General features: G+C 42.6%; 1 protein-coding gene across 1 annotated transcript in view; it reads left to right on the top strand.

The window, feature by feature from the left end:
* SLC27A2 (solute carrier family 27 member 2) overlaps positions 1-9976 on the top strand; it is a 48550-nt gene extending 38574 nt beyond the window's left edge. Inside the window, exons 6-10 of the mRNA NM_001278777.1 lie at positions 410-500; positions 1613-1811; positions 3521-3618; positions 7903-8033; positions 9506-9976. Coding sequence (NP_001265706.1) covers positions 410-500; positions 1613-1811; positions 3521-3618; positions 7903-8033; positions 9506-9682 — 696 coding nt within the window. The 3' untranslated portion in view covers positions 9683-9976. The remainder of the gene's footprint in view (positions 1-409; positions 501-1612; positions 1812-3520; positions 3619-7902; positions 8034-9505) is intronic.
* The last annotated feature ends 4340 nt before the right edge of the window (positions 9977-14316 follow it).

The raw sequence follows: 14316 nt of genomic DNA, 5'->3' as shown, positions 1-14316 counted from the left end.
TGTGGTCTATTTGTGCAAGGAAAGTTGCATGGCAATAAAAAGTGAGGCATTGACACAAATACCAGCATGGAGGGATGGATATCACAGGCATTATGTTTAGTGAAAGCAGCAGATACTAAGGCATGTATTTATTTACTTTATTTGATGCTTAAAACTACTTGATGGTGATAAAAGTCAGAAGAGTGGCTAAATTGACAGAAAGGGGCAGAGGGAAACTTCTTAAGGCAATGAAAAGTATTTAATATCTTGATCTGGGTGGTAGTTACATAAGTATATGCATACAATAAAATTCATCAAGCTGTATACTTAAGGTATGTGCATGTTATATACTTTACATATGCTATACTGCAATGAGGCAGAAAAATTTGTGGAAGAATGTGTGCTAAAAATAGTGTTTTAATTTTGCTAGAAAGTCGTAACTTATGAACTAATTAAATATGATGTGGAGAAAGATGAACCTGTCCGAGATGGAAATGGATACTGCATCAAAGTTCCCAAAGGTACAATAGATTTTTTTTTTCAGTTAACCTGGGCCTTTTCTTACCTTAACCAAGTGACTTTTAAGAACTAACACATCACAGCTAAAATGAACACATGGTAAAACTTATCAGAGACGGGAAGGGGGTAGGGGGAGAGGTTTATTTCCATATTCTTGGACATAGAGAAATTCCAAAAGGTAATCATTTACCACTATATATAATGTAAGTATAATTTGAAACCTAGCTTAACAACTTCTTGATTATGAGGTAAGCATTTTGCAAAAAGGGAAATGTAATTATGATTGCAAAACTATAGTTAGCTGTAGGGGGCCTTTAAACTCAGACCAGCTATGCATTTGTCTAATTATGTGTGTAAATCATTATTCAGTAACAGATGCATACTAAAAGAATTAAAGGTATATACCCTGACTCCTCCCTAATTCTTCAGAGCAATCCCGCAAATCTATCTAGAGAGGCTGTCTTCCAGGCTAAAGTCCTCAGTTCTGTCCGTCAGATAAAACAGAATTCTCAATTTTTAGGTTGGGTATTTTTTTTTTTAGTCAACAGTACAAAACCTGAAAATATATACCACTAGGTTGGTGATACCCATGACCAATGAGACATAATTTTACTCATATGACAACAGTATACATAAAGGATGATGAAAATCTTTTGTTATTTGTATATGAACAGATAGGAGGAGAGGCTTTGTTAATTGGAGAAGTGCCATAATGTGGCTACTGTGTGGCTACTGTGCCAGTGGCCAATAATTTGGTCAAAAACTACCTCTGCAAAAGGCATTCAAGTTTAAGATTGACCAAGTTTACACTCACACTGACACATATAAAGGCATAGAAACTTCTAGCTAGCTATTTTAATGTTCAAGAAAAACTGGTGAAAATGAAAATTTCTTTAGAAAATGAGAAACTGATCACTAATGAATTTTACCAGTCACTGGATTTTTCACATACTGATCATTATTTTGCTATTCAAAATTCTTTTGCTTTCTTATTTTTAGTTTATTTTTAGCCAATTGTATATGTCCTGTGTTATACAAATTGGGGAGAAGCTATAGTAATAAAATTTGCCTGCTGCTAGCACATAAAATAACAATTTACTTTCTTCTGTCTTAGGTGAAGTTGGACTCCTGGTTTGCAAAATCACAAATCTTACCCCATTTAATGGCTATGCCGGAGGAAAGACTCAGACAGAGAAGAAAAAACTGAGAGATGTCTTTAAGAAAGGAGACGTCTATTTCAACAGTGGAGATCTCTTAATGATTGACCACGAAAATTTTATCTACTTCCATGACAGAGTTGGAGATACTTTCCGGTTGGTTTCTCTGAATTACTGGGCCAGAAACAAACACATGCACAATTTGGTTAACTCCTAAATTAGAATCTCATTCCACATTGGTTATGTGTTTGATTTCCTTCTACTTCTCTGGCATGTCAGTCCAACGCCCTATATTCCCAGAAAATGAGCAAAATACATGAGGCAATGCACAGTTAACTTGGTTGAGCAACACCAGATGAGAATAGGAGAGAAAGCCTGTGTCTGATTTTGGGCACTTCAATAGCTTAGCCTGTCCAATTCCTCTCATTTATCCTCAGTTCTTACTCATCACTCAGGTCAGCCAGAGATTTTCACACTGTTTTCAAGCAGGAGGCTTTTCCTCAGATAAAATCAAAGGCAAATTTCTGTGAACTGATCTAGTTGAAGAGGAGGTGAGGAGTTCTGAGCCCCATCTGCTCCTCTACTTTCCACTCTTCATTCCCAACCAGATGGTTTCCCACAGAACCCCCAAGTCAGCACAAATGAGTGTGAAAGTCATCATAACAGTCCATGAAATTAATTCTCAACAACAGCACGGTCCTCCAGCCTCATGGCACTTTTGTTTAACCAGCTTCCTTCCTGTGTAAACTCCCTGAGGCCAGGCTCTGTGTCTGCCTGTTCACACCCTCTCCCCAACACCTAGCACCTTGCCTGATACTCATGATTACTATTTGCACGAATGAATGAGAAAAGCATGGAAGTTTTCTAGCTGGAGCAGGAAGAACATGGATATAAGTGAGAAGAGCTGAGCTCCCAGGCTCGCCTCTACACCTAAGCGGCTGGGTTATCAGGGCAGGTAACCTTCACCTACCTTGATTCCTTTACCTATGAAATGAGGGTCCCAAGAATCCTCAGGGCTCCTTCCATCTCTAATATTCCATGACTCATTATTTTATGCCACCTTCCTGTGACTAAAAAGATACTTCTGGGAGAGCTACAGAATTGTTCAATGTAAGACAAAATTTAACCCTTCATTAAGTAGAAAAATAGCTCCTGGTTGGGCACTAACATTATTCTCCCTACAAATAAAGCATTATATTTTCTTTCTTATTAAAGGCTTTTTGTTGCCTGAAATATAAGTGTGAAATTCTATTTAATAGAAATTTACTAAGTGGGAGTTCCCGTCGTGGCTCAGTGGTTAACAAGCCCCGCTAGTATCCATGAGGACCCAGGTTCCATCCCTGGCCTCACTCAGTGGGTTGAGGATCCAGCATTGCTGTGGCTGTGGTGTAGGCCAGCAGCTACAGCTCTGATTCAACCCCTAGCATGGGAACCTGCATATGCCATGGATGTGGCCCTAAAAGGACAAAAGACAGAAAAAAAAATTTACAAAGTGAATGAAATAGTGACCAAAGTTAGTAAATGAGGAAAGCAAGAGACCTAAATACAGCAAAAAAAGTCATTGAGATTGTTGCTTTCCAGTGCCTCCCCTAGGCCAAACCTATATTTTAAAATTAGAACATCCTTCTGTGTATTACATTGCACATGGCGGGGTCAAAATTGCACATCTTATTATTTAAGTCTATGCCCTAGTTTTTTATGCCTCAAGCAGGATGCCTCTGCCATGATTAAGTTGGGGAGTTTGGGGGCCAAAGTTTGGAAGACGAGTGTAGCACCCCAAAGAGGTCTGGAGGAAACACCTGCGGTCATTACAGCCTGGGCCACAGACCACCAGTGGCCTCTGCTAACCCCTCCTTTTCTTCCAGGTGGAAAGGGGAAAATGTGGCCACCACTGAAGTCGCTGATGTAGTAGGAATGGTTGACTTTGTCCAGGAAGTGAATGTTTATGGCGTGTCTGTACCAGGTATGCACAAGATACTATAAATCAATGCCAAAACCCATAGAGTAACTGAACATAATTTTAACCCCAGGGCAAAGCTTGTCATCACTTTCTCCTACCAGCTGGAGATTCAAACTCTTTCCTGGCCACAGGGGAGCAAGGGGCTTTTATGTCTGGTTTAGGTGCTGTTATAAATCAGCCAAGTTAGTATAGCTGAACCTGACCCTCCTCTTGGTTCAGCTCCCCAGCTGTTCTTCGGCTCTCAAGCAAGCCAAGTCTCTCTGAGATACAAGGTTCATGCTGCGTTCGGCAGGCCTCAAGAAAAGATGTGTCGTGCTTGATAGCTTGGAAATGGTACCTTGGCCTCTGAACTGGGAGGCAGAAATAAGAGCAAGTGCAGTTGCTAGGGGAAAAAAAAAAAGAAAAAAAAAAAAAAAACCCAAGAGGAAGCTGACTTTTTTTTTTCAGACTCTTCTTTTAAAGCAAGTCCCTGACCCCAGCTCACCCCACTGAGTTTCAGAATCATCACACAAAGTGATGTCACCAAGCCTCCATCTGCAGATCTGCTTCTACCAGCAGAGTGGGGAGTGTGAGGGCTGACTTTGGGTCCTGGCTCTTTCACCTACTGGCTGTCTGACTTCAGGCAAATCACTAAATTAGGGACAATGCCAGCCCTGCAGTTAAGATTGTTGAGAGAAGTAATCCATCTTAAATACCAAATGTGTATATACATGAGGGTTATCATGAATTTTTTTTTTTTTTTTTTTTTTGTCTTTTTCAGGGCTGCACCCACAGCATACGGAAGTTCCCAGGCTAGGGGTCAAATCGGAGCTGTAGCTGCTGGCCTACACCACAGTCACAGCAAACCATATTCAAGCCACATCTGCAACTTATGCCACAGCTCACAGCAACACTGTATCCTTAACCCACTGAGCGAGGCCAGGATCGGACCTATGTTCTCATGCATATTAGTTGGGTTTGTTACTGATGAGTCATGACAGGAACTCTTGAAAAGAAATCATTTTAATTCTGGATGCCAGAGAGGATGAAAACCTCCAAATCACTGTCCAAATATAAGGTATTAGGGGTATTGTATCCCCTAGAACTCAGTATTTGGGGTTCTCATCTATATTCAAAATGAAAACCCAAAAGTCCTTTTATCCTGAGCTATGATGACTTCATATTATATCATGCTGCCCTTTCATTTTTGAAAGACTATTCGAGGCTTTCTCTTGCCTGTTCCTCTCCAACCCTGTGACAATGACATGATAGGAAGTACAGCCACACCTCAGGCCAGAGACTCATGCTGAACTTCAGGCTGAATTAACACAAAGGCCCATGTTATATTGTCAGCCAGCATGCCATGCTGGACTCTCACAGACCCCAACTGGAATGTTGGATGCACTTCTAATTGCTGGATTTTTAAAGGGTAGCAAATCAAAAGAATGCATAGGAGAATCTGAGACATGGAATGAAAAGACCTAATCCACTGCTCTACAAAGTGGGGTTCCTGGACCAGCATCATCACCCAAGAGCTTGTTAAAAATTTGTTATTTCTCATGTTAAAAATGCCCACTCCAGACCTACTGTATTTCTGGGGTGGGGTCCAGGGAGTTGTGTTTCAGCAAGCCGTCCAGTGACTCTTAAGAACACTCAAATCTGGTTTTAGACTGCTGAAAATGTTTGGGAATAAAAAAGAGATGGTGCACAACATTGTGAATGTACTAAATGCCACTGAATTGTTTACTTTAAAATGATGAAGGTGATGAATCATATATTTTACCACAATTTTTAAAACACTAAATTCTGAGAAGCACAGAGGCCTAGTGGTTCTAAAAATCTAGCCAATCCTCAGACTCATCTGGGAAACAATTTAAAGCTCAGACCTCTGGGGTTTGGGACTCAATTTTTGTGTCTTTTTTTAATTCACAAGTGGGTCTAACAACCAGTAAAGTTTACAAGCCAGAGAACAAAGAGGAGGCTAATGAGTTTCAGTGATTGGAAGACACTCAGGTAGAGCGTCAGGTAGAACAGGGTGCAGACGTGATCATGTTGCTCTGGCGAGCAGAATGAAAACTGATGGATTGAAATGACCAGGGAGCACAGTTTAATCTGAGAACTCTTCTGTAACCAGAGGGACCAACAACAAAACAGGCCACCTCCTGAGGTAGACAATATTCTACCCACTGGGGCGTGTAAGGAAGCTGGATGTCCACTCGGGATCCTGTGAGAATTCTCACAGCCCTGAAAGATTACACTAAATTCTCCCCTAGCTTTCAGATCCTATGATTCTCAATCCCACTCTTTCAACCTAGAAATGTGGCAAGTCTAAGAGTAAGGCATTAGTCCACCAGGGTGATTCTCAGTTCCTAAAGGCTGAGCAAGGCTGAGCAGATCTCAGCTTCAGACTAGGAAGGAACTTCTAGGTTTGGGCCTAGACTACATACAGATGACTTTTTCTGGGTGTCACACCAGAACTACCCAACTACTCTCTAGAACTTTATATTATCAATAGTGCTTTCCTTTTTTCTTTTTAGGGCCACACCAGTGGCATATGGAAATTTCCAGGCCAGGGATTGAATCAGAGCTACAGCTGCCAACCTACACCACAGCTTGTATGAGGCCAGAGGTTGAACCCACAGCCTCAAGGATGCTAGCTGGGTTCTTAACCCACTGAGCCACAAGGGGAACTCCTCAACAGTATTTTCTACAATGATGAAAATGTTCTATATCTGCACTGTCTAATAAAGTAGCCAAAAGCCACCAGATGGCTACTGAGCACTTGAAATGTGGCTATTGCAACTGAGGAATTGAATCTTTCATTTTTGTTTAACTATAATGTTAATAGCTACATGTGACCAATGGCTACTATATTGAATAGTGAAGCCCTGATGGCCCTGATGAAAAGACCTAATCCACTACTCTACAAAGAAACCCTGGCCAGAACTACTGCAGACAAGAACCTTCCACCTCAAGCTGAACTAGCCCCAACCAACCTCTGGGAGTCAGGCCAGAGGCTTGACCCCCAATAGCCCCATTGACCTCTCAACTGGGCAGTGCCTCTGCCAGTGCAGGGCACAAGGAGCCACTGATGCTGAAGAGTTCTGTTGCATCAGCCTCTGCTTGAATTCTAAAAAGGGCTGATTGGAAACATTCAAGTTTCCCGAGTCCAGTACCTTTGAGACAGCTACCAGGGACCTCTAGAGAAAGAGGGTCCAGTGCCCTGCTTCTCTGCTAAGAGGCAAACCAAATGAGGATGCATTTCCTTTGTTATAACTTTCCTTTTGTTTTCTGCCTTCTTTAGAGTTATAGGTAAACACACAATCACCATGGGAGAAATTTCGAAAGCTGGGGCCCAGGTGACCAAGGGCGGCTCCTCCCCCATCTCTGATTACAGTTAAGTAGTTCAGGGAAGTGGACCCGGACTCCCACTGGGTCTACTGGATCAGGTAGAAGATAGATTAATACGTAATTACCACTGTTCTCACAAGAAAACAATGGTAATTGTTCTGAACACCTCTCCACTTAAGGCCCTGCCTGACAGGGAAGAAAACTGTTCAGCCCTCTTTTCTCTGCGGAGAGCACAGCCTCCCGGGAACAGAAAGCATCCAGTGCTCACCCTTGATCTCACCTTCATCCTCCTGTCCTGCAGCTTCTCTGAAATGCAGAGGCAAAGCTATTAGGAAGCATGATTAAATAAGTAAGTCTCAAAGGTGAAGTTTGTCCCTGGAAGCACAACAGACCTGAAACTGTAACTCAGGCACAAGCTGAGCTCATTTATTCATGACAGTGGAGCAAGACTTATTCACCAACATCAAAAAATTTCCCTTAGCCACTAGTTCCACCTGTTTGCCACTTGGGTGTTTATACCTTGGCTGCTAAGAAGGATGATGGTGACAAGCATAGGATCTGGAGACAGCCTGCCTCAGTTCTTTTCTGGCCCTGCTAGTATTTGCTACGTGAAGTTGAACAAGGCTTTAGTGTCCTTAAGTCTCAGTTTCTTCATCTGTAAAACAGAGATAATATTTGTACCTCTTCATAAGGTTGTTAGGGTTAAATGTGATAGTACATAAAACACACTGAGTAAAGGGCCTGACATATAATATTCAGTCAATGTAAAGCTGTTACTTTGCTGTTGTTATCATTATATTCACTCTGGAATAACCCCCACATGTATTTGATAAAAATTCCAGCTATCCAAAAGAAGCCCAGGCCATAATCCTGTCTGAGTTCACCGCTCTTTAAACTAGCAAAGCATCATAAGTAAAATAAAGAGCTACAAGTCAATTTTTTCTCACTTATCTTTAGGTCACGAAGGTCGAATTGGCATGGCCTCAATCAAGATGAAGGAAAACCATGAATTTGATGGAAAGAAACTCTTTAAGCATGTGGCCGATTACCTGCCCAATTATGCAAGGCCCCGGTTTCTAAGAATACAGGTGAGACCTCTTGTTATCAAGTTCAGCTATCCTCCTTTTTGGAGACCCCTGCCTCTTAGGAAACAATTCCCCTTCTACCATGGCGACCACATTAGCCAAATTTTCACTACCCTTTTCAGGAAGCTCAATAAGGAGCTTTGGCTCAGCGGTAACGAACCCGACTAGGATCCATGAGGATGCGGGTTTGATCCCCGGCCTCATTCAGTGGGTTATAAAGATTCAGCGTTGTGGTGAGCTGTGGGGTAGGTTGCAGACACGGCTCAGATCTCACGTTGCTGTGGCTATGGTGTAGGCTAACAGCTGCAGCTCCGATTTTACCCCTAGTCTAAGAACTTCCATATGGCATGGGTGCAACCCTAAAAAGAAAAAATAATAATAGTAAATAAGGAAGAAAGAAATATTAGAAAATACAGCTAGATGAAACCAAATCCTAATCCCTTTCTCCCTAAAATGACAGGCAGTTCATTCAGCAACAGTGTTAGCTAATAACTCGCAAAGTCTGTTTGTTGAGGTGTAACAGACACATCAATCAGAAATGCTCCAACCTTCTTATTTGTTGTTTCCAGTTTTAAAGAATGGAAAAATCCACTGAAGTCCTCTGCCTTTCTCTGGAGTGAAATTTAACTGGGCATCATTAGCCAGTAGTAATTACCAAAGGCTAAACTATTAGCAATAGGATTTTTTTATTTCTCAAACATTAACCCTTTAGTTAAATACTCTCACTTTTGGACCTTAGCTGAAGATTTGAGAAGTGTTAGATTAGCAGATATTGCTAAGGTTATATGGTTATACCTGCTGCTGTTCTTAAAGCACTGGCATTTGCTTCACAATGAGATGGTTGAAAGACATGAAAATTGAAATATCCTCAAATCATCTCCTATTTATTGAAGGAGAAACCAGTCTTCAGTCTAACAAACAGGCTGAAAAGACTGAGTTGTCTGTGTGTAGATGATCCTTAGTCCCACCCCATCGTTAATCAGGATATTCCAGTGATATCTGAAGCTCACCAAGCAACAGACTTCTCTACTCTGTATTCCACTGTCAGCTTCACTTCTCCCCAGGTGACCCTAAAGCTTTAAGAGAAGGAAAACTACTTCCACAAAGGGCCCCCTAGTGGAGGTTCTTTTTTTTTTTTTTTGGTCTTTTTTGTCTTTTGAGCCGGCAGAACCCACACACATGGAGGTTCCCAGGCTAGGAGTCCAATTGGAGCTGTTGCCGCTGGCCTACGCCAGAGGCACAGAAACACCAGATCCAAGCTGTGTCTGCAAACTACACCACAGCTCACAGCAACGCCGGACCCTTAACCCACTGAGCAGGGTCAGGGATCAAACCCTCAACCTCATGGTTCCTAGTCAGATTCATTTCCGCTGCCCCAAGATGGAACTCCTAGTGGAGGTTCTGAAGATAGGCTGTATTGGTATCACACAGAACTCACTTCCACAGCTCTCAAATGACCATTTGGTGTTTTTCAGGACACCATTGAGATCACTGGAACTTTTAAACACCGAAAAGTGACCCTCGTGGAAGAGGGCTTTAACCCTGCGGTTATCAAAGATGCCTTGTATTTCTTGGATGATAAAGCAGAAACGTATGTGCCTATGACTGAGGATATTTACAATGCCATAAATGATAAAGCTCTGAAACTCTGAATGTTACCAGGAGGATAACTTAGTGTATTTCCAGAAAGAACATGAAGGGACCTACCCAGTACAGCCACTTGATATAATCCAACTTTAATTTGATTGACAGTTGTGAGGTGCAATTTTTTTATGCACACCAGGAAGGGGAGACTTTTTTAAATTACACCTGAACCTTTGCAAGTGAAAAGATTTAGAGATAATTATTTTTCAAATTGGCATCTACACTTTGTATTTGCAGACTAAGCTTGTTAGAGGAAGGATGTTATTTTTTTAAATATGTAATAAAATAGATGAACACCAAGAAATGAGATGACACTGTCTTTTTCCTGACTTGATTCTAAATGCAAATCCTGAGGCCGACAGCCTCACTGGTAATTTTCACAGGTGTCCTGCTTACAGTGATAATGGTATGCTAAGAAAAAAATGGCAAGGAGTTGAGAGGTGAGAGGGTAGGAAGTCCAGCTCTAGTGTAAGGCCAACCCTCCCCCTCTAAGAGCATCCTGACCATTGTCTGCAGACCAGACAGCATTAGCCAGCAAGTGATTATGCTGCTGATAGTCTCTGAAGGAGCCTAAATCTAGAGCGTCAGAGTTTTATACATAAAAGGTGTTCAGTAAATATTTTTTAGCTGTATCAAGGGTTGCACATCCAAGCGTCTTCAGGACTCATATTAGTGATGTGGATGAGAAAAGCAGGTCAAAAATGACTATGGAAAACTTGGGGGACAGCCACTATGCAACTTCAGTCAGCTTATTTCCGTGAGGCTATATAGCCCACGTGCTTCAGAAATCCTCTGATTATTCAGAAAACAGAAATCCAGGTATTTATGTGACTCTCCCAATTTTTCATCTGTAAAGTCTCGAATTTTTGTAATGTCCATGCAACCCAAACAAAATGTACCTGTGCACCAGCAAAGGCCCAGATGTCCCACTAGCAGCCCCAGTTCCAAGTGCTTCTCAGGCCAGAGCTGGTTTCATTCCACATCCGGTCTCCAGCCAGAGAGCCTATTCAGGGACTGCAGGGCCTTTGGCATGGCAGGGGATGGTTTGGGGACTTTGAGGATCTCTCTCAGACAGACTTTCTGAGGGGAACTCCTTAAGCTCTTCATGGGTCAGTCATACAGAGTTCCAGGAGCAAGTCCTTGGTGGTGGCCCTCAAGATGACATGTTCCTCACTATCACTTGTTGTAGATCACAGGAGCATCAAGGGCACTAAGGTCACATCTAGAAAGTGTGAGTTAAGTTCACCCCAGCCTCCTTAAAGGAGGTGACATTTCCTTCCCAAGAACACCCTCAGAGACCAGGAGCTTCAAAGGAGCTCTAATTCTCCTCAATTTTGTCCCCCAAAAGCCCCAGGCAAATGTATTCAGGGGTCTTCAATGATATATGATGACGGGTGGCCATCCCCACCCCCAACATAGTGTTAGAAATATTTTTAAACTCTCTCCGCTCTTTGAAGTGACTCCTAAGAAGACTCGTGACCAGAATCCCTGCCCTTGCTCATTAGACCCAATAATAAACATTTCTTGAACACTTACTATGCATGAGGGACATGAGAAGCAGCTAAGGATAACTCTGTCACTACACCTTTGAGAATTTTCCAATAATTTAGCATAATTTCTGCTTGTGAGTCAGCATGGGGAATTTTTGCAAAATTCTAGGTTTCTCTGGCTTTGATTTATTGCTCTCCCTTTGAGAATGTGAACCCATGTGATGGGAGGTGGGACAGCCTTGGCTTTTGAGAGTATAACATTGTGCAATTGTGCTATTTGGAATCTTGTTAAAAGTGAGTCAAGCCATAAGCAGAGATTCTATTAAAGCAGTGAGGTCATTCTGTGTCACGAGGGTTATCTTTTTGGGTAAAAGGGCAGCTCTTTCGCCACTAGCCTGAACGATAGTGTTTCAATAACCAAAACCTGCTGGGGCCTGACTACCTTTGACTCACATCTTAGACTTTCCATTTAGAAACTGTCCCTCCCAGCCCAGTGGCTTCCTCTGTCTCTCACTCCCCCAAACCTCCATGGTTCAAGCTAGGAATCAAGGCTCTATTGCAATGGATAGAGGCACCAGCACAATATCCTCAATACCTGGGTTTGCACATGTGTAAACAAAATTTAGCCATCTTGTGACCAATAATCAACTGATTTTTTTCTTTTAAAAGGGTCAAAAATTCTGCCCATAGAAAGCTGTACAGATCATCTTCTTCATTTGAAAGCACAAATGGATTTTTTTTAACACATTGATACTCATGTAAATCATTCAAGAGGTCTCTGATTTCAAGTGTATTGTTTAGAGACATAATGAGTGCATAGATAGGATGTTACAGGCACCAAATAACTGGGGGGTTAAGTGTCAGCCTCTGGAATGGAACCTAATAAGGATCAGTATAGGAGTTCCCTGGTTGCCTAGGGGTTAAAGATTCAGCATTGTCACTGCTGCGGCATGGGTTCACTGCTGTTCCTTTCTATCCCTGGCCTGGTAACTTCTGCATGCCACGTGCATGGTCCCTCAAAAAAGGGATCAGCATAGAAAAGTGACTCTCCTGAAGAAATGATCTGTTAAATGTGTTGCTCCTTCATATGTCAGCTCTACAAACATTTAGTAGGTTCCTGCTAAGGACAGGGTGATGGAGTTTTCCAAGCCTCTATCTGAGAAGTCAGGTCAGGCCTTCAAGGAAAATTGACTGGAAAGATCCCTGGAAAAAAAGGCCAGAGTCCTCTCCATGTGTTTTAACTTTTCAAAAATAATTATTTCATCATTACAGTTTGTGGGGCTGCATGAAGTCTGGAAAGAGGACGCTAACAGGAAAGAAAGTGTCACTCGGCATCACCAAGGCACTGTTGAGGGGGAGGTGGGCTGACTGGCCAACACAGATCTTCTCATCGGCGTGGGTGTCATCTCCCCAGAGCACACAGAGCACCATGCTGTCATATGCATACATAGCTGATGATGCTATGTATTGTCAATTTCCCTTTGCACAGATATCATGCTTCTATGAAGCTGTAAGCTCCATGAGACTGGAGAGTCCGTCTATCATGCGCATCATCCTATTTCCAGGGCCTGGCACATAGTGTGTTGCTTTGTCATCAAGCAATTCTGATAAGCATCTGGTTCCCTTGCAAGCTTTTCTATATGTAGCTTGGGGGAGGCAGGGGGCAGGGAGGGTGTGTTGGAAGCAAAAAGGATTAGCTAAATAGATGGTCTAAGTCTGCTAGTTCATGTACAGCCATGAATCTCAAACTTCAACACCGAGAATCACCTTCACCAAGCAATCTTGCTAAGACACAGACTGCCAGGACCCATTCCCCAGAGCTGGAATTTGCATTTCTAACAAATTCCCAGGTGATGCTAATTCTGCTGGTCAAGGGCTGCATTTTGGGAACCACCTATATAGAGAAATAGCAGCCTGAGCTACACATTATATGTGCTTCGTTAGTGTAAACCAGTTCCTTATACATGGATTATCTCTCCCTGAAGCTCACCTCTTAGATCTGGGGTGACTTAAGGTGCAGCTCAGGAAATACCCAGCATAAAGCAGCACTCTGTCCTCTTTAGCCTGTAATTGTTCTTGAAAATTCACATTACCAGTATATATTTACTAGATACACACATACATATTTTTTGGTATGCAAAACTAATAAAAGCAATCCCAGAGAATGTCTAGTCAAACCCCTTTGTTTGATAAAAGAAAACAGACAGACCTGGGCGGGGGGGCCGCGTACATACCTTAAAGTCCCACAGCTCCACTAAGCTCCCTCTTAACAGAGGAGGCAACCTCTTTCCAGACTAGTGGTTCTCAGAGAATGCTCCCAACAAGCAGCATCAGCTGAGAGCTTGTCAGACATGTAAGGTATCAGGCCCCACCCCAGACCAGCCAAATCAGGACCACTGGGGATAGGCCCAGCAATCTGTTTGTTTTTAGTTTTTTTGTCTTTTTAGGGCCATACCTGAAGCATATGGAGGTTCCCAGGTTAGGGGTCAAATCAGAGCTGTAGCGCCGGCCTACGCCACAGTCACAGCAATGGCAGATCTGAGCAGCATCTGTGACCTACACCACAGCTTACGGCAACACCGGATCCTTAACCCGCTGAACAAGGCCAGGGATCAAACCTGCATTCTCATGGAGGCTAGTCAGATTCGTTTCCACTAAGCCACAACAGGAAGTCTGCAATCTATATTTTAATGAGAACTGCTGATGACTGATACAGGCTCAATTTGAGAAACACTGGCTTAAAGCAGTGCTTCTCAAACTTAAATAAGCATAAGAAGCACCTAGGAATGCCAGTGCTTCTGGAGCACACATCCCTCTTGGAATACCAAGAAACTCTAACACAGTGCTTCTCAAACATTGCTGTATGTTAGAATCACTTGGGTAGCTGCCAGAAAATCCCAAAGCCCCTCCCAACCTCATACCAATTAGATCAAGTTTTCTGGGAGTGAGAGCCAGGCAACAGTACCTAAAAAAAAAAAAAAAAAAAAAAAATGGCAATTCCAGTATGTAGCAAGGTGTGGGGATCACCAGTGGCGAACAAGGGGCAACGTGGAACTTTAAGCTCCTGACAGAGATTTTCTCCTTGCCCCAACTCTGCCCAGGCTCCTCTGAGCCCTTCTCCCTACTTGTCCTCCACCTTGGCATATAAAAAC

This window comes from Sus scrofa, chromosome 1 (assembly GCF_054392235.1).
Source record: "Sus scrofa isolate SSC_HxYL_T2T_F1_AM1 chromosome 1, Sscrofa_HxYL_maternal_Yorkshire_Landrace_v2.0, whole genome shotgun sequence".
NCBI lineage: Eukaryota > Metazoa > Chordata > Mammalia > Artiodactyla > Suidae > Sus > Sus scrofa.
The sequence above is the reverse complement of the archived record's forward strand: the minus strand, read 5'-3'. Positions and strand labels throughout refer to the sequence as shown.